Below are 25,562 nucleotides of genomic sequence, written 5' to 3' on the forward strand. Positions count from 1 at the left end.
TATTATTATTGTACAGGATTTATACAGTGCCAACAGTTTGCTCTGTGCTTTACAATATGGGCAGCACAGGGGCTAAATGGTTAGCACTTCCGCCTGGCAGTACTAGGGTCGTTGGTTCGAATCCCAGCCACGGCACCACCTGCCTGGAGTTTGCATGTTCTCCCTGTGACTGCGTGGGTTTCCTCCGGGTACACCGGTTTCCTCCCAGACTCCAAAGTCATGCTGGTAGGTTAATTGGCTCCTGTCTAAATTGTCCCTATTATGTGTATGTATGAACATGAGTTAGGGACTTTAGATTGTACCCCCTTTGAGGGTTAGGGACTGATGTGAATGTACAATATATATGTAAAGCGCTGCGTAAATATAATGGGAGACAATACAGCAACAATACAGTTCTATACAAGAGGGTTAGGAGGGCACTGCTCCTTGGAGCTTACACTCTAAGAGATATTGATAGCGGATTTCTGATTGGTTGCTAGAATTACATCACTTTATTGTACTTTGCTCTTTTTCATTTCTAAGGTCCACCAACGCTTACAGACTATCACTGTCACATTCTTTAAAATTCTAGAATGCAATCTGTTTCCATTTCTATTTATTTATATATTCAGTACATCAGCACTTATTTTGAACTACTTGAATTCAAATAGAACTTATCTTAATCGTACAGAACAGGACATATATTTGCAGGCCATGGCTTATAAGCATGCTACCTTCAGGTAAGTCACTGGCAAAAACCTTGCCAGGGCTGCCCCTAGAATATACTCATAAAACCCCACTTACTCTGTGGACTATTTAGGTCCAGTGCTGTGGTTTATTTCTATAGTTTCCAGACCCTAAGGACCCCTTTAGGGGTATGTGCATTGTGATGGGTGGAGACTGGACCACTAGTAGGCCCAGCATTGTGCAAGGTAAGACAGGGTATCCCTATATGTTGGCACTGGTTCTTGGCGCAATCCATAGTGCATAGCACAATATGCATTTTATTTTTAGGCAAATATTTTGAAATTATTCTTTTTTATTTCGTAACCCCTGCCATTTTTTCTCTAATGTTTCTGGGCACAATAAATTTAAATTTGAAGGTTTTTCTACTTCTATCTACATTTAGTCTCAGGAGGGTGAAGTATCTGTGTCATACCTCCCAGATTATGTGTTCTTGCCTATATTTTTCCCCAAAAATACACACTGCATGTTGCTGCACTCCTTTTGCCATCTTTTACAGAGACACCACTCTGGAAGGTGGTGTTAGCTTGGCCGACATTACAACTTGCTGACTGTCTCCTGTCCTCACAGGAGTTGAAGCTTCCCATCAAACATTTAAAAACTTAGAGCCACCAGATTATCCCTACAACACTGGACCTTTCTTCAACAAGCCCACCCAGCCAGGGTGCCATCAGGCAGTGCCACAGCTGTGGCCTCCATAAACCTTTAGGGGGGCACCAGAAGTCAAGCTGGTCTAAAAGAAATAAGTCTTACATTTCAGCTTTCTTGCCCATCCACATCCCTAGAGTGGACAATTGGCAGACAGACTTCCTAAGCCGTGAAAACCTAGACCCAGGGAACTGGTCCCTGAACCCAGAGATCTTTGAAAATCTCTGTCAAAGGTGAGGAAAACCAGATGTGAACATTCTAAATTCCAGGTTCAACAACCCACTGAATAAATTCATGGCCAAAACCAGGGATCCTATAGCCTTTGTAGACTATGCTCTGATGATTCCTTGGTACTCCATTCAAACAGGTGTATGTCTACCCACGACTAACATGCTCCCTTGAAGAGGAAAAGGTTCTGGTGATTCTTATTGCACCAAATTAGCTCAGAAGAACATGGTACATAGCCATACTCAGACTTCTGACAGACAAACCATGGTCTCTTCCAAACAGACCAGACTTACTATTACAAGGCCCCTCATCCATCTTGCTTCTCAGTCACTGACTTTAATTACTTGGTGGTTAAAACCCATGTCTTGATTAATAGGGGTATTTCTGTCCACTTTTCTCAGAGCAAGAAAATCCAATTTGCGCAAAATTTTACCATCACACATGGGAGGCTTACTTTGCCTGGTGTGAGAATTTGAAACTCCTGGGAATACTCTATCACTCGTATTTTGTCCTTTATTCAGTCTGGCCTGGACCAGCAGCTGGCCCTGAGTACCCTTAAAGTGTAACTAAAGGCAAAACTTTTTTTTGTTTTAGTTTCGGATAGAGTGGAGAGGCAAGAGAACATCTGTCAGCTTTTATTACGTGGTTGTGACCCTCTCTATTTGTCTTGTTTACCGTTATTATAGAAAGTGAAAGTAAAATAAAATCCCAAATTTTGGGTTGACACCAGAACAGTAATGGAGGAGAAATCTTCCAATGGGGACACTAGTTCTGGTTACACGCCAGAATTCCCTTACTTTGGACAGATTTCCTTTCACTTCCTATTTTGGCTATGGGACAGGAAGTGAAGAGAAACCTTCCCAATAAAACACAGACGGCATGTGATCTGACAGGTGGTCGTTCCATTTACATCCAACTGCTCATAGAGCAGAGCTGGCTGTGTCTGTGTCCACTCTGCATTTGCAGAGCAGATACAGACCTGTCATCCACCCTCTTTGCTCAGCTCAGCAGAGGATCAGTGGACAGATCCCCAGCTAAGAAAAATAGACCTTGCCCATGTAAAACAGGCCTAAACCATAACAATGAACTTCAGAGCTGTTCTGTGTCTTGTGCACACTTCCTGTGTTATCTCAAGAAGTCTAATTAGTCCTCCTAATTCTTATCTAGTGCTGTAGAATGTTGTAGAGATGAGCAAATTGGAAAGATTAAGCAGTTTAGCAAAGGACAACTGGGTTGGCTGAAACCACTCATTTTACAAAAATGCTGGGTGTTATCAGTCCAGGAAAGGAACAATAGGATTTAGGAGCTGAGTGCATTTCTGACAGATCAACATATTTTTCTGCGCTTGTTGTGCCTTGCAACACATTCTTCATATGGTCTTTACATTTTCTGCTTGTTTATGTAGCTTAAACATAATCACAAGCCCTCTGAATCTCACGTTGTCCTCTTCTCAAATTCCGCTCCTCTGCTGCAGATCTGGGCCTGTGCCACCATCTTTTCTGTCATCAGGAGCCAGCGCTCTCTTCCTAGTTCTTGCAGCCAGCCTCTAATGATGCATAGCCAGATCTCATGCATGCACAGATGGAGATTTGGCATTGTGTCATTCTGTTTATGGCTGCAAGAACCAGGTGTTTTGTTAACAATGGCAAATACAGCCTCCTAGAATATTTGGTGTAGGTATCCCTGGAGGCAGCAGGAGGGGAGTAAAGTAAACATAGCTCTTGCCTAGGCAGGGGGCGCTGCTCAAGTGTTCCACAAGATATTTGTGTAAAAAAAAAGCAAAACGCATCCTGTAAATCAGTTTAGAGATGTACAGCGTATGTTTTGTTTTTCTGCCCTGACATAAGCCCCTGTTATTTGTTCTACTCAGGATTACTTTCCAGAAGTTGTAATATCCCCTCTAGAGGACACATTGGACTCTCCAGTTCATATTCATACAGAAGTTCCATCCTTGGAGTATCTGGTGGACAAGCGCCCCCGATCATTAACAGTGAATTCAGGAGTGTGAGTATGGTTTGGTACAACTGGATTTTTTCATGTTCATGAAATTAGAATTACTCATTTTATAATAAGGTTTAGCACCCAGTTTAATAATAATTCTAGACTATATATGTAAGGAGAGCCACATTTAAGTTACTGGAGGCTTAGGCACATGAACCTAAGTGCCCTGAGCCTGTCCCCTCCCCAGGCTACGCCTGTTTCACAAATACATTTTTCTGCTCACAGTTTTTGCTACAGGGCAGAACTTTGTGTTATTTGTGTGACAAGTCTCTACAAGTTTGTTTCATCAACTGATCAACTTTGTCTTTTTGTCATACCTCTTTGTCTATTTCCGATAGGTGGGTGCAGGCGATTTGTGACTTGTAATAGATCTGCTCCTGAATTTGATGTTTTTTGTTTCTCTGGGTTTTATGTTTTGTAGCACCAGTTTGATGCAGCCATCAGTAGATTCCTTCATTCACCAACAGCAAAACACAAGTTGCTTTCTTTCCATTTGTAATAAAATAAGGGAAACCTGTCAGGAGAAAAATATAGGCTACAACTGCCATTCTCGCCTTCTGAAAATGCTAATTGTCTGACTGTCATGCCAATGCATTGGCTTTAACTGACCAATAATGTGTAGAAATACAACCATTTTTATTAATTTTATCTAACACTAATGTAATGTGTGCTTGTTCCAAGTGTGTAAGATACAGTCCAGCAACTGCCACTTTCAAAAGGAGGTCAGCATTGTCAGCCTTGATATTTCCTTACACTGACCCTAGTACCTAAACAGACACTGTCACCTTGCCCACTTAGGGCAAAGAGACCGTGTATTCTCCCATGCTGCTCCTTCCTCAGTTGTAGCCACATTAAAATCCTTATAAAGTCAAAATTCTTGATTTTCATACTTGCCAGATTAATGCTTCAGAGAGTATGGAAGGCACTGGGCCAATATGACAGCCAGGCAACTAATATTTTTAGAGAGAGAGCTCAGCAGTAGCAGTCTACATTAAAGCAGCATCAAACCCAAAAACAAAAATGGAATATGTTGCAGCTTACCAATTCTTCGATGTGGTGGCTGCATTATTTTTTTTTAGGCTTTTTCCCTTTATTTTCACCTGGTGATCCGACCAGTAACACACTGCCTGTCTTAGGGTGTCTCCACTCTGGACGAATGAGCAATGTAGATGCCCTTGGATATTGTCAATGGGGGGGGAGGGTAGTGTTAGATGTACCTGGCTAACACATTAAAGCTGAACAACTGAAAAGCTGAATACTTTTTAAAGTGATATTAAATGAAACTACAAAAAAAAACATACTATACTTAGCTTCTCTGTGCAGTGGTTTTGCACAGAGCATCCCTGACCCCCCTCTTGTCGGGTACCCTGCCAGCACTTCTGGCTCCTCCCGCTCAGTGCCCCCAGAGCAAGCAGCTTGCTATTGGGGGCACCCAAGCAGGCTCGCTCCCAAACCGCTGGTCTGCACGTCCAATTACACACAGAGCTGCTGCTCGGCTCCTCCGTCTCTCTCTCTATTGGCTCACTGGCTGTGATTGACTGCATTCTCAGTCAATAAGGAGGGAGAGTCCTTGGAGAGCTGAGGTTCTCATGCACATCACTAGATCGTGATGCAACTCAGGTAAATATTAGGGGGAGCAGGGGGAGACGTCTGTACACTGACGGTTTTTTACCTCCATGCTTAGAATACATGAAGGTAAAAAAAAACTTGCGTTTTTACAACCAGTTACAGTAACAGTTTGTTTTCCTTTTGCATTAATAAACAAAAGCTAATCATTGTAAGCACCTCTGTCAGTGTTAAATGGTTTGCCCCAACCCTCTTAACTGCCATTTTTGCTGTACAGCTTGGTCTGTTATTAGATGGTGAAATTTAAGACTTACTGCCCAGATTACCAGGTGTAAGTAATGAAACAAAAAAAACCCATAGAAAAGAAACTAATACAGCCACCACTGCTAAGAATTGGTAAGCTGCACTATATAACATTTTTGTTTTGGGGGTAATACTGCTTTAAGTACAGGTTTCCTTTAAAAGTGAAGAACATAAAATAAGAATACAAATTGAGTTTTTGCCAGTAGCAACAAATCACTTTTCACCTTTTATTTTAAATCTCATCATGGTCTTCTCACAGCTGGCTGACATATACCGAGCCTCAGTATAACGGTACGGTGTCCGTGTTGGAGGAAGGCTGCGATCTGCCTCAAATCCAGGCATGTGGAGTAAAATCAATGCGCCCTTTGAAAATGGTAAGAAACCGCTTAATGTCTTTCTGATGGTATGATGGTACATGTATGAAAAGTGTAGGTAGTGCTTTTCTACTGCAGGATAGGAAATGCTGAAAACAATCTGATGAAATTTGATGAATTGGAATTGTCCATAGCAACTAGTGTAGTTTTTGCTTCTAAATAAAACTCATCTTTTCATAGATTCTATAAACCTATCCCATTTCTTAATTTATTTTTGTGATGACAATTTCCCTACCTCTCATTAGCGTGGAAAATGTATTAAAAGTAGTTGTAACTCAGAGATTGCTTTCCTGTAGTCTTCTGTGGCTGGCGGTGATTGCACTCTGTGACTTCAGTATTCAAAGCCTAATTGTGTGGAAGGAACAAATGTCTGCTTAATTCTTTTCCCTTCATTTCAGGGCGGATTAAAAGTGCAGCTACCAAATGATCCGAAGGTAAGTGATTGAATTGCTATGGCAACAACTTTGAATACATAATTCTACAGTGTGTCCTTTTGTATGTCAGAAATATTCTTAAATTATGAACGTTTTTACAGATAATTATATATGAAAAGCCACATTTTAAAGGGTGGTCAAGAGAGATCACAGAACATGTCAGCAGCATCGGGAAGCTTATTAGTGACGAAGACAATACTGATCCCCTGGATGTTGGATCCATTCAAGTTGTTGGTGGAATGTAAGCGCTTCTTTGAAAACTTTTAGTAGAATTTTAAAAGTTTCACAATTTCAGGTTTGTAATGGAAGCGAGAAAAAACTTACTGACAATTAATGTAAATTGAAAGTCTCTATTTACTGTACACAACACTGTGAATCAGTTGTTTTCTGAGCTGGGAGGCTTTTAGCACCAAATTGTTGGCATGACTGCTCCCTACTTCCATCTATACTGACTTCCTGACAAGCATGGATTAGCAAGGTAAAAGTGTATCTAAACTCAAGAACACAAATATTATACTGCAGCTTACCAGTCCTTGGCTGCATTAGTTTTCTTTCCTTTACTTACTGGGTTTTTCTTTTATATTCTTCTGGTTTTCCTTCTGGTAACACGCTTCCTGGTTTCTGGTGTCAGTGCTTACTCATTGTACTGTATCTATACAAGAGCAGGGTTGTCAGCTTGGGACAGGAACTGTCTTCTTCCCCTTTTTTCCATAACATAAGAGGGAGGTGTTCTGTAGGCCACATAGAGAACTAAGAGCAATCCTAACTGATAGCTGTGCAGCACAGAACACAGGAAGTTATCAGCTCAAACAAATTTGGGAGTTAATATTTTTACTTATTGAACAGATATAACGAAACACTTTCAATGCTATCTTTAACGTGGAATTCCAGCCTAACACTAACTATGCTTAAAATGTTCCCTCCCCCCTCCTGCTGCCTATCCCGTCTTCTCTGGGTTAAAAAGATCTGTATAGTTACTTTCTATAGTCTGCTCCAGTCCATTCGTGTGATCCCGAAGCTCCGACTGTTAGACAGTGCTTGACAATGGCTGGGAATTCCTGGAGCCGAATCGTCACTCATAGGCTCCCATGTTCCGTCTATTGTCACCGCTCCCTCCATTCCCCTGCAGCAGCTGCTCACTGGCACAGAGAAGTTGGAGCTGTGGGGTCACGTGACCAAACTGGAGCGGACTAAAAAAGGGTAAGTTTAGGACCGGAGCAGACTGAAAAAGGTAAGTATATGACTGGAGAGAACTTAAAAAAAGAAAGTATAAGGACCTGTATTACACAGGTAAAGCAGAATTGGTAGTGGGGATTGGAAAGAGGGGGCGCACTTTTATGCATAGTTAGTGTTAGGATGGAATTCCACTGTAACAGACCAAAAGGGAGGAGATAAGTTCATTGTTAAGGTTTACATACACTTTAAGTGGTTGATGTTTAAGTGACTTTGTAATATAAACATGCTAAAGACCTGAATTTACTTCCGTGGGGCTTTTGCCTTCAGAACCAGTGTCCATGCTTCTCTTAAGAAGATCCAGCTGGATAGGGCGTAAAGTGGAACTGAATTGCATTTGAGCACCATAAACCAAAAATGCTATTTAATTAATTGTTAATATTTAAAGCAAACTCGCCCATGCATTCATGTCTCCATACTTTATTTTGCTGAGAATTCATTTTAAAAAGCACCCCTTGGTATTTCTGGCAGAAATACCAAGTAAGGGCAGATGATTCATGTAGTGGTTACTTCCTGGAATCAATCAGCCCATAGCTTAGGCATTGGCTGAACTGAGAACCCCCCCCCCCCTGAAGACTCCTGGAATATATGACATCATTTGCCTAGGCATGGAAACCAGGAAGAAACTGAAGAAATGTAAAAGAAAAAGTTTAAAACAATTAAATATTATATACTTTCCTGTCATTCACTAATGCTATCAGCATAAGGATTAAAATTAGTCAATGTTGATTGACAAAGTGAAGTTCCACTTTAAGCACTATATTGAGCCGCAGATGAAAGAACCCTTTAAGTAAGCAGTTGAGGCAAGAGATGGTAGGTTACTTAAGGTTTTGGGTGGTTGGCAAACAGGGTATGCATACTTTGTGCGACATTATAGTAACACATTAAAAATGAGGCCTTTAGCTTTGTCTTTGCTTTATTTGTCCTTTTTGTGTTTACTGTCATTTTACAGCACAAGCTAGTGTTTTTCCTCTATTCATTTGCTATGAATTTTATATACGCCTTTAATGTGCAACTTATGCAAACAGATAAATACACTGTTAATAAGTACATTAAAGCTGTGTTAACTATTTTATGTGAAAAAGAATTTACACATCCCTGTGAACTTATAGTTAGGAAGAGATTGCCACTATTTCTTAGTTCATCTTTCTTTGTCACCTGCCTGTATAGTGGACAGTGAGTCAGCTGTGTGATGGTGCTGATTCATTGTCCAATAGGCTGGCGGGGTAAGGAGATGCTGCAAAGGAGATGTGTTATCACCTTTCTGACTGTGCAGTGTGGTAGATGTCTTGGAAGTACAAGACTGGTTGACCGGGATTGTAGTTCCTTTGGAACATTTTAAAGCTGCACACCAGGATAAGCAAATGTCTGTATACAAGAGTCATGTATTCGTATGTGAATCTTGGTTAGCTTTGTATATTGTTTCAAAATTTGTGCAGAAATGCAGTGCAGTGTAATAAAGAAAAGTCACTACACCTCTCTCTCCTTGTGCAGGGTGACTGGTCTTATAATCACCTCCTGTAGTTTTATCCATTTCACATGGAGACCCTGCTGTTAACACCCTTCCTGTCTTAGGCTGGCCACACATTATACAGTTTTCTTGTACAATTTTCCTTTAGAATTACCAAATCCATATAATATGATGTCAAACACTTTCAATTTGTGCAGTTCAGGTCCTTGCACTGCATAGTTGAAGGTAAATCTAAAGGAAATTGAATAAGAAAATTGTATAATGTATGGCCGACTTAAGGGTGTCTCCGCCATGGATGAAGTAGTGAAGCAGACACCTTTGGACAGCAGCATTGTCTGAGGAGAGGGCAGTGGTAGACTAGCAGCTTTAGATGGGCATGACTAACAATTTAAAGGTGAACTCCAGCTAACACTCTTTGAGCAGTTAGAGTTACATTTTTTTTCTTTTGAGATAGAAGTTTACATAAATAAATAAAAGCTGATCATTGTAAATAAATAAAAGCTGATCATTGTAAGAACCCCTGTCAGTGGTAAACGGTGTGTCCCAACCCTTTAATTGCTATTTTGTTGGACAGCTTGGTCTGTTAAAGCGGTAGTAAACCACAGGAAAAAAAAAAAAAAGTCAAGGTGCAAGGTAATGTCATAATGTCACAATGTGCTAGTATGCTTCGCATATTAGCACATTATGTAAAACTTACCTTAAAAAAGCCCTCCAGCGGCGCACTGTCACCGCTGCAGGGGCTTCCATCTTCATCCAATCTTCCTTCCTGGTTTGCGAGCTCCAGCCGTCTGACAGGCTGGGCCACGATGATGCCACTCCCGTGCATGTGTGCTGGAGTCCCGGGCACAGTACTCTGAAGGAACTGATATGCCGTTCCTTCAGAGCACATGCATGGCCTCTAAAAAAGAGGGAAAATCTCCTAAACGGTGCATGTTTAGGAAATATTAATTTTACCTACAGGTAAGCTTTATTACCGCATTTTAAAGGAAGTTGACTGCATCATCAGGTGACAATAAAGGAAAAAAAGAATAAAAAAAGAAAAACGAATGCAAGCCACCACATTTAAGAATTAACAGGCTGCAATGTAATCTATTTTTGTTTTGGGGTTTAATACTTGTTTTAAATGGGGTTTTTTTTGGTGGATTTATATCTGTATTGCGTATTATATTTACATTAGTACAGTATTAATGCGTATTTGGTCCCACTTGGCATCCATATTAATAAGTAATGCTCATGTTTCTTTTGGCTCCATTTATATATCATATTACAGATCTTTCGTTGCTGTCTGTTGTGTGGCTGTAAAAAATGATTGCATACAGCAGTAACACAGTCCTAAACAGAAAAGAGAATGATATTTTTAGAAGGGCCAAAGTATCTGGAAATCCTATAAAAACCAGATTTTGCAAAGTGTTAGGCTAGGTTATCAGTGCTGTGATCCGATTTTGATACAACTTTCAGTGCAATAATGTTGTGCAACCTGGATGCTTCTTTGATGCTACTTTGAAGGGGTTTGCATATTCTGTGGGGCCAAAATCATGTTGGAATAGCACCAAAGTAGTAAAGGATTCTTTTCCAAAATCATGCCATGCTAAGTGGCATTGATGTGAACACATTGAAAACAATGTGAGTTCCATTGTCTTACAATTCTGTGAGACTCAAGTTGCATCTGAAATCACACTAGTTTGAATGGAGCCTAAGGCTGGCCATACATTATACAATTATCTGCAGATTTTCTGCCCAATTTCCTTTAGATTTACCTTCAACTATGTAGTGCAAGGGCCTGCCTAATTGGATACAACTGAAAGTGTTGTTTAGGTTTGTCCTCCTATTATATGGTTTTTGGTAAATCTAAACCAAAAATCTGCAGATAATTTTATAATGTATGGCTAGCCTAAGTATGAGTAAAATATATTTACAGACAGCAGGTGATTAACATTTTCTTATAGAATAAAATAATTATACATGCTTATTTAAACATTTTCTTACTTGAACTTTCATGTTGTTTAGGTGGGTTGGCTATGAAAAAGAACGATACAAAGGGTACCAGTATCTCTTGGAAGAGGGCGAGTATGAGGACTGCCAAGCTTGGGGCGGATACAGTAGTACATTGCAGTCTATTCGGTATCTGCAGGCTGTAAGTACTCCTTATCACCATATTATGGAGCAATGTGCTTACCAGTGAAGTGTCCATAATGAATTAGGATTTACACTACAGGAGTTGTAATTTGGTTGGGTTCTCTACTTAAATCTAACACTCTGGATGTTTTTTCTCTCCATGCGAGAACGTAAATGACATAACTCCCAATTAATGTTTTACAGTGAATTGTAGAGTGGCTACATAGAGAGGCACAGATAGCTTGGAAAGTCACATTATCATCAAATAATCTATTTTATCAGCTAAGTTCATATCTGAGAATTTAGTTCTGGTGTTCAGTGTGCCTTTAAGTAAAAGTTAACACAGAAAATCTTGATGTCCTACTGACATACCAACTCCCAGATCTGGCATAATGTTTAACAGCCCTTAGTTTTCATGAGTCATTAATGAGGCCAAATTATACCTGGTACGTATAGAGGAAGATATTATAAGTTTAACAGCCAGAAAAAGTGAGTCTGATAATAGCTAGTTTAGTACTAATAAAGGTAGATAATAAAGGTAAGATTTTACGAGGGTTACCTTATTATAGCAAATGATTATCTCCACTAGAAATATTAAAATAACCTACTACCCATGGTCAGGATCTATAAAATACTGTGTATGTGTGTTTATACACACACACAGACTTCACTGTAATAATGACATATTGATTCAGGACATTAAAGCACAATTCCAAGCGCAGTGATTTTTATATTTTGAAATTCTTTACTATTATATATAACTCCTCTTTGCACAGTAATAAATATCTTAATGAATTAATTTGTATAATCCCAGCATACATCAGTATTTGCACTGTATTACAGACACTAGTTCCGGTGTCGTACCCCCATCCTACCTCTGCATAAAACAAAGCTGCAGCATCATCACACTTTGTGAATGGATAAGCAGAGGTAGGGCAGAAACACAATACCTGAAATGGAGTCTGTAATACAGTATGGCTGCCACTGTATAGCATGACTGCTGCTGTATGTTGGACGTGTAAACACTTATTTCAGCAAGACATTATTGTTGTTGGGGTTTTGCAAAATAGCAAAGGTTTAAAGCCTAACTCCTGCCAGAAGGACCTCAGCAGGTTTAGATAAATAACCTTGCCCTCACCTTAGCTGCAAACCTCCATTCATGCAGGCTCTCTTCAGTGTCTTACAACTAATATGTTTACATGTCCGATTAGTACAGCTTCCACTGTACACCCGGGCCATTGTGGATGTAAGTGCTGCAGGTCTCATAGATTGCTGCACTTCTGCTATGTCAGCTCCCCCTCTTCTTCTGGCCTATCACAAAATGAAGCCTAAGGCCATTTGCTTTGTGAATGGCCAGATGGAGGGGAGGTCAGAGACACAATCACAATGCTGGGGTCTGTGAGACCTGCAGTGGCCCAAAAGTATGGGGGGAGCTGAAATCAGAGCTCTCTTAGTGTGCTAGTCATGATCTAGATGAGTTTTTAACTGCATTTTTGTAGTATGTGTGTGTGTGTGTGTGTATATATATATATATATATATATATATATATATATATAGTTCTAAAGGTATCCACGGCACTCTGTGTTTGAGATAAATGCCCAGGTGCTCACTCACAAAGAAATCCATATAAATCCAAAACTGGTTTAGAGGAACTCACGGGTCTTTCAGAGGAGGAATATCAAAAACAGCAGTGTTTTTATTGTCAACATTTCGATGAAGCTCAGTCCATCTTTCTGAAGACGTCCTGAGAAAGATGGACTGAGCTTCATCGAAATGTTGACAATAAAAACACTGCTGTTTTTGATCTTCCTCGCCTGCAAGACCCACGAGTGCCTCTAAACTAGTTTTGTGTGTGTATATATATATACACACACATACACTATATCGCCAAAAGTATTGGGATGCCTGGCTTTACACTCATATGAACTTTACTAGCATCCCAGTCTTAGTCCGTAGGGTTCAATATTGAGTTGGCCCGCCCTTTGCAGCTATAACAGCTTCAACTCTTCTGGGAAGGCTGTTTACAAGGTTTAGGAGGGTGTCTACGGGACTGTTTGACCATTCTTCCAGAAGCTCATTTGTGAGGTCAGGCACTGATGTCAGATGAGAAGGCCTGGCTCGCAGTCTCCGCTCTAATTCATCATCTATTGAGTTCAGGCCAGGACTCTGTGCAGGCCAGTCAAGTTCCTTCACCCCAAAGTTGCTCATCCATGTCTTTATGGACCTTGCTTTGCGCATGGGTGTGCAGTCATGTTGGAACAGGAAGGGGCCATCCCCAAACTGTTCCCACGAAGTTGGGAGCATGAAATTGGCCAAAATGTCTTGGTATGCTGACGCCTTAAGTCTTCCCTTCACAGGAACTAAGAGGCCAAGCTCAACCCCTGAAAAACAACCCCACACCATAATCCCCCCTCTACCACTTGGCACAATGCAGTCAGGCAAGTACTATTCTTCTGGCAACTGCCAATTTCAGACATGTCCATCGGATTGCTGGACAGAGAAGCGTTATTCCTCACTCCAGAGAACACGTCTCTACTGCTCTAGAGTCCAGTGGCGGCGTGCTTTACACCACTGCATCCACCGCTTTGCATTGCACTTGGTGATGTAAGGCTTGGATGCAGCTGCTTTGCATGGAAACCCATTCTATGAAGCTCTGCAGACAGCTGGCGACTTCTGTTTACTATGCGGTTCAGCATGCGCTGACCCAGCTCTGTCATTTTACGTGGCCTACCACTTTGTGGCTGAGTCGCGGTTGTTTCCAGTTGCTTCCACTTTATTATAATACCACAAACAGTTGACCGTGGAATATTTAGTAGTAAGGAAATTTCATGGATGGACTTATTGCACAGGTGGCAACCTATCATGGTACCACGCATGAATTCACTGAGCTCCTGAGAACGACCCATTCTTTCACAAATGTTTGTAGAAGCAGTCTGCATGCCTAGATGCTTGATTTTATACACCCGTGGCCATGGAGGTGATTGGAACACCTGATTCCAATGATTTGGAGGGGTGTCCCAATACTTTTGGCAATATAGTGTATATATATAAACCTATGGCCCAAAGATGCAAAAACTAAAGCAGGATCAACAATGTGTCCACATACATTAATAAAAAAAAAGGATGCATGCTAAGACTAAAAACATCTTTTAATGAGCCTTCCATTGTTGCAAAGACACGGAATAAAGAAAACAATTCTTGAATCAGGTTAAAAAAGGAATGGCATGCTATACAAAATGATTCTTTAATCAGGCTTAAATCCAAAGCTCCTGGATCTGCTGACAGGTACTACCCCTTGGTAAAATATTGCATTGCTCAAGAGAGAAAGGTTTAGCTAGATATTAAAATGAAAACAAAAATTCAGACATTCATTGATTTACTGTAATAGGGAATAATATGAGTATGTAGAAAAGGACCGTTGCACACTGATATTGTCACCTTTAAAAGGCTTTATTGAAAGCTGAACATGGACACAGCAGACATGACAGTCTCACCTGTAGACTACCCTCTTGCAAGAGGAAGGCAGTCTATGGGCAGTACTGTCATGTCTGCTGTGTCCATGTTCAGCTCTGAATAAAGATTGTTAAATGTGATGTTAATGGTGTGCCACCATCCTTTTTTACAGACGCATATGAATGTAGTGGAGTCTTTTTGGCCTGCTCCTGAACTTTGTGAAGCGGCACAAACAAGACTGTGAAGCAGCTGAAATTTATTGATATACATAAGTGAATAAAATGCTATTAGATTTCCATAATTCCATAAATCCATACCCTGGATTTGGACTACACACATAAAATGCATCAGTATTTATATTTAAACATGTTTTTATAATAATAGATGTATTTCTTTTCATAAATGTTTATAAAATTATTAGAGTAGTTTAGGTTTTATTTTGAAGCAGCTCACTTGGTTATAGTTTAACTCTGAAAACGCAGACAAGTTCGTTTTCGGTAAAGGGTGTCTACTGCATAACGGCCCTTGTGCATTCCTTTCGGATTAATCAGTGTTCAGTTGTGCCAATTAAGAACCACACAGAACTGGCGACATTGTGTTTCCAGTTTCACCTGGTTGACAAACAGATAAACCTGGGTCAACAATGCTTTGGGTGCACTGAATACATTACAGGACAGGCATGGCAGTATTACAGGTACCAGCGAAAATACAAGCAATATAAAAAAAAAAGCAAATGTACAGTATATACTTCTTTCATTTTTTTTTTCCTGCTTTTGGTGACAGAACAAAAATATCTCTGTGCAGTGAACGTTTCCATGCAGTACTGATACACACATACTTAGCCAGTAAGGGAGATCTCTTTCCTGCTACTTTGTTTAGAATTACTATTTCTTAATAACCTAAACCAGGTAGTAACGTCCTGCTCAGTGAACAGAGGTGATGATGTTGAATCACTGACCAGTGAGGAGGCTGAAGGCAGAGAGATAACAAAGATCTGGAAGATACATTTCTTAATCAGGAACTCCGAATGTCCATCATTAGGTTGTGCATTGTGAAAAATGAGTGTAACCAGCTGCACAGAAGTATTAAAGGATAAGTTCACCTTTCCTAACATGTTACATGTTATACCCGTATTCAGGGTGTAACATGTTACAGTTGCATCTGCCCCTGCGCCAAACCCCAGCCCCCCGCGCCCCCAAGTCCCTGCTGTGACAGTAGACCGGGGAGCTTCTCCTTGTGTCTGTTGCCACAATTCAAAAAAAGTATTCTGTGCATGGGAAACTATAACTACAGGCAGCTTTTGCAGCTGTCGGGTCGTAGTTCTCAATTAATTACCACGGCGCTGTTGAGTGCTGTGGTAGTTTGTTCTGGCTTCCTGTCAGTGTGTGACTGTCTGCTGGTATGAGGTATGAATAGTCAGCTTACACACAGAGTACAAGAGGCCTGCATAGTACCCACAATCTGCTGATTGTGGGTGCAATGCTTTCCAGGCTCCCAATAAAAAAATAATAAAAGCACTTTTTTAACCTGCAAAAATGTGCATTACTTTTTAAAATTTTTTTTAAAGGTGAACTTATCCTTTAAGATTTTTTCAGGTAAAACTGTAACCATATATGCATTTTAGCTGTGTATATGGCTGGTTTTCACTTTGAATAAAATATGTGGTATGCTCACTTACTTAGATAGGAGGCTGTCAGTTAAAGTGACACTCTTCCGTGGCCATGCTGAATACTAATTTGTGGGAGGCATGTCAGTCAGAGTGAAGCTGAACAATTGATTCACTGGCCTGGCTGGGGTCAGAAGAACTAGTATGTAGCAGCAATCAGAGAATGACCACTTCCACTGGACACTTTAGGGCCCAGTAAGCATTGAGAGGAAAGTTTACCTTTAAAATGATGGTAAATGTGTTCTAGTTATGTTGTACTGAAAAAATGGTGTTTCTGTTCAGATTTTATTTACACCCAACATTTAGTTACTGGGAAATATTGTTTGCACTTTAGAACTTTTTGGAAGCATCTGTCACTTTGTTGGAGTTGGATTCAGAAGATGAAAAGCATGTGGATCTCTTCAATCAGGCGATCCCAGATCTGGAACTGGCTGGATATAACACCAGACCAAAGTGCATTCATGTGAAAAAAGGAATGTGAGTAGAATTCTGTATAACTAGGTGATATTTTCCTACTGGATCAGCAGGAGAGTTAGTTGTGTCTATTATCTTCCAATATGCCCTGCATTCTCCTCTATGCTGCTAACACTTATCTGTGTCATATCATAACCATGCTGTATTAATAAAAGTACATAAAGGCAATTTCCTCTCTGTAATGGATTATGCCTGGGAAATATTAAGCTCTAAAAAGCAGTGTGTTCATCCATCGCCTTTTACATTGCGTGTAAAGCATCTGAGTTATGGGTTAATGCATTTGCTGTAATCAGGACTTTTACGTGGTCAAGGAACACATTATGTTCCTGCTGCAGTCAGAAAATTCTCAGCTCACTAATAAGTTTCTGTTATCAATGCAGGTTTTATGTACTTTGTGGGTTTTCAGCTTTGCAAACACTAAAGCTCAAGTTTTTTACCAGTACCATTTCTATGCCAGATAAAACGTCAGTGTATGTGTTTACTGGGGCAAAAATCCCCTCCACACACTGGGTTGCTTCGAAAGCTTTGTGCACTTTATGCAAACAATTGACATCCAGTGATGTAGCTTGTTTCGTTAACATTTAGCAGCAGCTAATACTACAAGCATGAAAAAATCCTTCCCTGTGCTGACCTCAATTTGTTATCTCAGCGCAAGGGAGGAGGAAAGGTTGTGTCTAACACAAGGCAGAAAGACAGTAGGAAGGTTTTCAGTGCGATTGCAATAGACCTGTGACTAGTGGGGGAAGAAATGAGGGCTTGTGTACAGTATGTAAAGTGCTGTATACATTGTTGGTGCTGTATAACTACCAGTAATAAATAAATCACAGTGTAGACAATGATAGACATACAAATCTGTAACAGGATATGTCCATTCCCTATTGCATCCAGAACAACACAAAACAAGGAGTCCCATTTTAAGTCTAAAATCTAATTTTCCTATATATTCAGTCTTATGAACAGGGAAAGAAATGGGGGGGCACAAGCCAGCACTTATGTTTCACCTTAAGGATGACTGTAGAATTAGGAAAGGGGTAGGTACTGCAAAATGCTCACTGCTTAATCCATATGTTCCTAATCTCCTTGAGTTTCCATTCTTCTATTCCTTTGGGTTCTGCTGACCACCATTAGATATAGTAAAAAAAAACATACAGTTGCAAGAAAAAGTATGTGAACCCCTTGGGATTACGTGGAGTTTTGCATGAATTGGGCATAAAATGTGCTCTGAACGTCATCTAAGTCACAACAATAGAAGAACACAGTCTGCTGCACATAATACTACACAAACATTAGATGTTGCCATGGTTTAATTGCACATAACATGTAAACATTCACAGTGCACGGAGGAAAAAGTATGTGAGTCCCTAGCTTAATGACTTCTCCCAGAGCTAATTGGAGCCAGGAGTGAGCCAACCTTGACTCCAATCAGTGTGATGATATTGGATGTGTTGCTGACAGCTGTCCTGCCCTTAAAAAACACACACCTGTTTTGGGTTTATTGGTTTCAAGAAGCACTGTCTGATGTGAACCATGCCTCGCAGAAAAGAGCTCTCAGAAGACCTACGATCAAGAATTGTTGACTTGCATGAAGCTGGAAAGGGTTACAAAAGTATCTCCAAAAGGCTTGATGTTCATGTGTCCACGGTAAGACAGACTGTCTACAAATGGAGAAAGTTTAGCACTGTTGCTACTCTCCCTAGGCGCGGTCGTCCTGTAAAAATGACTGCAAGAGCACAGCGCAGAATGCTGCATGAGGTAAAGAAGAATCCCAGAGTGTCAGCTAAAGACCTACAGAAATCTCTGGCACATGCTAACATTTTTGTTGACACATCTACAATAAGGAAAACATTAAACAAGAATGGAGTACATGGGAGGACACCACGGAGGAAGCCATTGCTGTCCAAAAAGAATATTGCAGCATGTTTGAAGTTTGCAAAAGAGCACCTGGATGTTCCACAGCACTACTGGCAAAATATACTGTGGACAGATGAAACCAAGATTGAGTTGTTTGGGAAGAACACACAACACTGTGTGGTGAAAAAAAGGCACAGCACACCAACATCAAAACCTCATCCCCACTGTAAAACATGGCGGAGGGAGCATCATGGTTTGGGGCTGCTTTGCTGCCTCAGGGCCTAGATGGATTGTTGTCATTGATGGGAAAATGAATTCCAGAGTTTATCAAGACATTTTGCAGGAAAACGTATGACCATCTGTCCGCCAACTGAAGCTCTGCAGAGGATGGGTGATGCAACAGGACAATGACCCAAAGCATACAAGTAATTCAACAAAACAATGGCTGCAACAGCACAGAATACGCCTTTTGGAGTGGCCCAGTCAGAGTCCTGACCTCAACCCGATTGAAATGCTGTGGCATGACCTTAAGAGAGCGATTCACACCAGACATCCCAAGAATATTGCTACACTGAAACAGTTTTGTGAAGAGGAGTGGTCCAAAATTACTCCAGATCGTTGTGCAGGTCTGATCTGCAACTACAGGAAACGTTTGGTTGAGGTTATTGCTGCCAAAGGAGGGTCAACCAGTTATTAAGTCCAAAGGTTCACATACTTTTTCCTCCCTGCACTGTGAATGTTTACATGTTATGTGTAATTAAACCATGGCAACATCTAATGTTTGTGTAGTATTATGTTCAGCAGACTGTGTTCTTCTATTGTTGTGACTTAGATGACGTTCAGAGCACATTTTATGCCCAATTCATGCAAAACTCCACGTAATCCCAAGGGGTTCACATACTTTTTCTTGCAACTGTATCTTCATTTACTCTTTTGAATTTTTAATGCAGATAAATGGTTGTAAATCTGCAAGCAAATTACACAATATAGCTAGTGCCATTATAGCCGTTATTATCATTATACAGTAGTTCCATTATAACTAAGGTAGGTGGATGTGAGCGCACAGAATAAATAAAAGCAGCTATGCACAAGGTAACCAGGTAAAACCTTAAAATAAGCAGTATAAATGATGGTGTGCAGCGCTAAAATGATCAATAAGGTATATAAGAACTAGCGTATAGACAAATAATCAAAATTAAAATCATAAAATTAAGTATCATAAGACATAAAAGAGTTCATAAGGTGAACTCAATAATCCTGTAACTTCCTGGAGGTGGTGATTGTGCATACAGATATGTAAGGAATGCGCACTCACCAGAACGCGCAAGATAATGTGCATTTTTTGTATTAAATCCTGATATCATCTAATGGGATTACTGAGGACCCATCTACCCTAAGAGGAAGTTTATTGGATCCCTGCCCTACCCTATGATGACCATTAGATGACATCAGGATTTAATACTAAAAACGCACATTATCTTGTGTGTTCTGGTGAGTGCGCATTCCTTACATATCTGTATGCACAATCACCACCTTCAGGAAGTCACAGGATTATTGAGCACCTAAAGTCACCTTATGAACTCTTATGTCTTATGATACTTAATTTTATGATTTTATTTTGATTATTTGTCTATACGCTAGTTTTTATATACCTTATTGATCATTTTAGCGCTGCACACCATCATTTATAGTAGTTCCATTATGGTCTCCGTGTTTTCTTCATGCAAATCCATTTTTTTTAAATTATGATTCAAAGCATCTTATCACACATTTGGAATGAGTAAGAGCTGTGCCTAGCACAAAAAGTATCTGTAGAACTTGTTCCTGTTGGCTATTTTTTTAAAGGAAGAATAATATTTTGCATCTTAGTGTGCAATGTTCCTTTTGCTGGAACATTTGGACTGCACTTTGTTTTTTAAATTTAACTGCACCAGAAATGCACAAGTGTGAACAGGGCCTTATATTACTATGGGCCTCATGTGCAGAAGAAGCGGCTGCTTTTTATTTTCCTAACGATCAGTGAGATTCTCCTCTTGTAAAGCAGGTTAGAACATGTAAGGAAGGTACTGCAGGGCTGTTAGGGTGAAAAGGCAGACATTTCATATATGATGACTGATTACATTATAAACAGAAAACTGATATAAAAGTTCACAATACCAATATGTACTGAGTAATTCTGTTTCTTCTATGGGCTGCTAAAGCCTTATAATGCTGGAGATTGCAATTCCCAACTGATGGCAAACTACAGCTTCATGTCGTTAAGCTTTATAGTGTATTTCCCATTAATGATGCTTGGCTAATCAGTGCCCATGAAACGGAGGTATCTTAATAACAAAACAAGATGTACAGAGAGATAAAACTCAGGCACTGTGAAACAATTAAACAAATGTTTAGTAAACCTGGTACAAATCTCATAATTGACTCACTGTGACGTTTGACAACTCGAAAGCTCTTTTTAAGGTCACGGAAAGGAGCTTTTCCGATCTAGTAGAAACTTTTTTTTTAGGCTTACCTCTCTGAAACACTGAAAGCTGCATTCTAATTGGCTGCTGCAGGTTGCCATACTTTTAAAGAGCAGCTCCGGGAAACAAACAAAGCCAGTCAAGATATTGACAGTGTTGCAATTGTACCTATGTATAATGTGACTGCAATCAGGACTGCAGCCTCTTATCACATCAGTCTTTGTTGTGCTGCCCCATCTTTCTCCTACTCCATTATATTATGGTGAGGCTGTGTTGGCACAATGGCAGGGTGGTGTATCAACCAGAAAAAACTCTGTGTGGATCAGATTTGAAGACATAAAAAAGATGAGATTTAACAAGCAAGGCAAGCATCTGCAAGAGATGAATATGGGAAGAAAGAAAATCGTTTATCAAAATACTGTCTTCCAAATCAGTTGAAATACAAAAATGTCATGTCTGACTAGAATGTAGCTATAGACAAAGCAGTTTAGACTTTCCCAAGAACAACCATCAATGTTATCATTAAAGGGAAAGTTTTGTGTCTTTTCAGGCCTCTTTCACACAGGCAGGAAAAAAAGTTGACTGAGCTACGGTTTTACCACCTCCTGACCTCCCACCTAAAGCCTTTAGTATAGCCAGAGGTGCTTTCCATAAACCAATGCTGCAGTGCTTTGTATTGTGGCAAATTTAATGTGGCTTGTTGACTGGCGGTACTGCCTATCAAATGTGGCCATTAAAGTCAATGGAGCTGTGTCGGAACCCAAATACTCGGCATGCAGTTCTGGTGCATTAGTCTCATATAAAATTTTGCCCGGCAAAAAAAAGGCATTTAGGAGGCGGCAGTATTGCCTCCTGAGCACCTGCCAGCGGATGCTTAGCTGCACTATGAAAGTGGGGAGCACTTAGTGACGCATTGCTCTTTGTCTGTCTTAACAGGTGTTGAGATAATATTAACCACATAGGGAGTTCATAGTGTTCAGCAGAGATGATTTAATAAGAGTAGAGAATCACTGAATGAATGTTGTGAAGATTCACTTCGGTTATCCAGTCATGTGCAGATGAAAAAAAAATGAACGGGAACTTGCTTTTTACATGAATTATTAATTTAAAGTCAATCATACAATATATTGAGTCAAATACTTAGGGCTAAACTTATTAAAAGTGAAAACTCTGCATGTAGAAAAGTAAATATTCACATTGGAAAGTGAATGTTCTCTTAGATTTAGTGGATATGATGAAGCAATGTTCACTTTTTATGCCCAGTCATGTGTGACGGAAAATTTAAGCGCTTACAATAGCTGATCACCCATACTCTTCTGTAGGGGAATCTGACAATGGCCTAGATTTCTGCTTATCATCCCCCTGTCAGAACACAATATCTCCGTGGAGAGATTGCTGGACTAACATCGCATAGTTAGTACAGCGAGCTCCTCAGTTTTTTTCACTCAGCCTGCTGGGTTGAACGAAAAAAACTGTCTGTGTGTGCCAGGCTATAGAAGAGCATTCCAAGCCTGGTACACACAGGTAGTTTTTTTCATTTAACCTAGCTGGCTGAACAAAAAAAAACTGAGGAGCTCACTGTACTAACTATGCGATGTTAGTACAGCGATCTCCCTGCTGAGCTATTGTGTTCTGACAGGGGGACTGAACCTTCCCCCCAGAACACACTGGCCAGTGCTCGCAGCCTTTGGCTACAAGCGTTGATCAGATGCTGATCAGCTTCTGGTTTCCAGCATCCACGTTCAACAGAAGCCGGACAGGCCGCTGTACACACTGGCCAAATGTTGACGATTTCTGTTGAACCGGCCGGTATTCGGCCCATGTGTCCTTTCCTTAAGTGATACCATGACAAGGGCTTGCAGTCTGACCAGAGGCTGTACAAATAGGATGGGCATTAGTGATGAGTCTGAATGGATTTACCAAACTTCCTCCACACAGGAGCCTCCTGCTGTTTTTTCTTCTTTCAGAATTCTTACACTGTACAGAATAAAATAAACTGTCACTCATCCCATCTCTTTTATTAGGTGGGTGGCATATCAGCAGAAACATTACTGTGGTGAGCAGTATATGCTGGAAAAAGGACGATACAAGAGCCATGTGGACTGGGGAGGAAGCAGCAATACAATCATGTCCATCCGGCCAGTTTTGTTGGTATGTTGTTGCTATGTTTTTGGTACTCAATGCAAAAATTATTATACATACATATTTTTTGTGCCTATGAACAGAGTTAAAGTTTTAATGATTTGTTAAGTGAATTATTTAAAGGAATGCTCTGCCTAATTAAAGGCATTGTACACTTTCAAATGTTTTTGCTTTTTTAAGTAGGTGTTAGTGTAGATATATTCCCTGTGTTGTGCTGTTTGCCTTACTTTGTAATGATGGGGTCAGTTGTGGCTGCAGTTTGTTGTGTCATGACTGATCAATTCCCCTATGTCAGGGGTGGGCAACTGTAGCCCTCCAGCTGTTGGTGAACTACAAGTCCCATCATGTCTCTGCCTTTGGGAGTCATGCTTGTAACTGTAAGTTTTGCAATGCCTCATGGGACTTGTAGTTCTACAACAGCTGGAGGGCCACAGTTGCCCACCCCTGCCCTATGTCCACATATTGCTTCAGATAGCTAATCCCTCTGCACCAACAGAACAGGATAACTTCCTGTTCTGGGTCACACAGCATGAAATGCATGCCATGCCATCTGCTCTGCATGGCATCACAAATATGGGAGTTCTGATGTAATTAAAAAAACGTCTTCCTGCTGCTCGGTGAGCATTCTGTGTAACTGTAAATGCTGTACTTGCTTGTGTCTGTGTCAGATGTGATTACTTTGTAGCTTTCACCTGCATGAGCACTAGACTGAGAGACTCAGGGATTGTGGGATATATAGTTTCTTTATAGGAAGTGTCAGCTCTACAGACAAAGGTCATGCATTAATCTGTGCAGTGCCGTGCCAAATACCTCCATGTTTCCACACAAACAAAAACTGCTGACACCAGAATGTGAAAGTTTACTCTGCTATAGGCTGTGCGTTCAGGGCAACAAATGACTCCATGAAACTACATAACCAATTCAAATCTAATGTAGGAGAAGGTAGAAATGTTTTCAATGACTTTAATAAAGGATTACCTACATAATTTTAATATTTGTTTGTTAATAGCTGAAAACTTAAATTAATTGAATAAATCATGGAGAAAACTATTTAAAACTCCAATTAGGTTTTGTGCATTGGCATTATTGCACAAAGATTACATGTAGTGGTATAGCTGTGTTTTATGTTGAAATGTAATGTCACATTAAGTAATGGATCTAGTCAGTAAAATATATTTAAAACACATTGTTACAGTGAAAACTCTCGCTGGACACTTGTACCTACAGGGAAGTGTATAATAAAGCTTGCCTGTAGGTACAAGGAATATCTCCTAAAAATGCACTGCCGGTGACTGCAACCAGCGCATGTACTCTGAAGGAACGGCAAACCTATGCCATTCCTTCAGAGCTCTGTGGCACGGCCGAGTCTCTTGCACATAGGTCTCTTGCACAGGCCGAGTCTCTTGCACATCATCACGGCTTGACCAGTCAAGCAGCCAGAGCCCACAAACCTGGAAGGATGACCTGGTGAAAATGGAAGCCTTGTCAGCAGTGACAGCACGCCACTGGAGGGCTTTGTTTTAAGGTCAGTCTTTTATAATGTGCTAGTATGCGGTGCATGTTAGCACATTAGAACATTACATTACCTTTTTTAAGTCAACTTTACTACCACTTTAAAGCATTTGTGGACTCCTGGCTGTTTTACTATATTCCCCTGTGATTTTACTGGTGGTTGTATTGTGTATGTTGCATCAGTAAACGTGACTTTTTCTTGGTTGGCGTTCATTGTGTGTGTTTACTGGGAAGGAGGAGAGTGGATCATTTTCTCACTAGAGATAACTAGAGCTGTCCATGGTTCTGCAGTACATGTTTACTATAGAGGATTATTGGGAGTGGTGCAGCTAAAATGTTTTAGCAGGTTTGTACTTTTGTGGGTCAGTCATAGAGGTGATCATTTTTTAATTAAATGTGATACATTTTTCTTTAAAGCTATGATACATCTTACAGCAGTAAGAGGAAGGGTAATGGAAAGTGTGAAACCATGATAGCTCAGTAGTTTTATCATACTGATCATACTGCAGAATAATCAGAGCTTTCATGATTTTCTGCTTAGAAAATATACCGACTTATGTTCAATTATTGCTTGCATAGACCAGTTAAATAGCTGTATAGGTAATCAGCTAATCAGTACCATTTTTAGTAGCCCAATCACGTGTCCTCATGATCAGGGCCGTCTTTTATTGCGGGGCAAATGGAGCAGCTGCCCAAGGCCTAGTTATTGTTTTGTGGTCCAAAGCCGCTGCTCCTTGAGCCTGTGCTGTCACAGATTTGAAGAAAGCTGTCCTGCAACAGCCTTGTCCAGACGGATCACGGACAGTACTGTGGGTTCTGTACACTGATCTGGTTGTGTCACATCATGGCAAGCATGACAGGAGCTCAGGTGTGCTGCCTACAAGAAACAGAAGAGATTGCTGGGG

The 25,562-nt window shown here is 40.4% G+C and overlaps 1 protein-coding gene across 1 annotated transcript in view; it reads left to right on the top strand.

Moving 5' to 3' along the window:
- Nucleotides 1–25,562, top strand: part of CRYBG3 (crystallin beta-gamma domain containing 3) — a 201,444-nt gene that overhangs the window by 143,856 nt on the left and 32,026 nt on the right. The window contains exons 8-14 of the mRNA XM_089682944.1: nucleotides 3,470–3,603; nucleotides 5,729–5,843; nucleotides 6,242–6,277; nucleotides 6,379–6,518; nucleotides 10,989–11,115; nucleotides 16,551–16,693; nucleotides 23,028–23,154. Of these exons, the coding sequence (XP_089539070.1) occupies nucleotides 3,470–3,603; nucleotides 5,729–5,843; nucleotides 6,242–6,277; nucleotides 6,379–6,518; nucleotides 10,989–11,115; nucleotides 16,551–16,693; nucleotides 23,028–23,154 (822 nt within the window). The remainder of the gene's footprint in view (nucleotides 1–3,469; nucleotides 3,604–5,728; nucleotides 5,844–6,241; nucleotides 6,278–6,378; nucleotides 6,519–10,988; nucleotides 11,116–16,550; nucleotides 16,694–23,027; nucleotides 23,155–25,562) is intronic.

The sequence above is a fragment of the Staurois parvus genome, unplaced genomic scaffold (assembly GCF_062004578.1).
Source record: "Staurois parvus isolate SC_StPar_1 unplaced genomic scaffold, SC_StPar_1.0 ptg000299l, whole genome shotgun sequence".
NCBI classification, from domain to species: Eukaryota; Metazoa; Chordata; class Amphibia; order Anura; family Ranidae; genus Staurois; species Staurois parvus.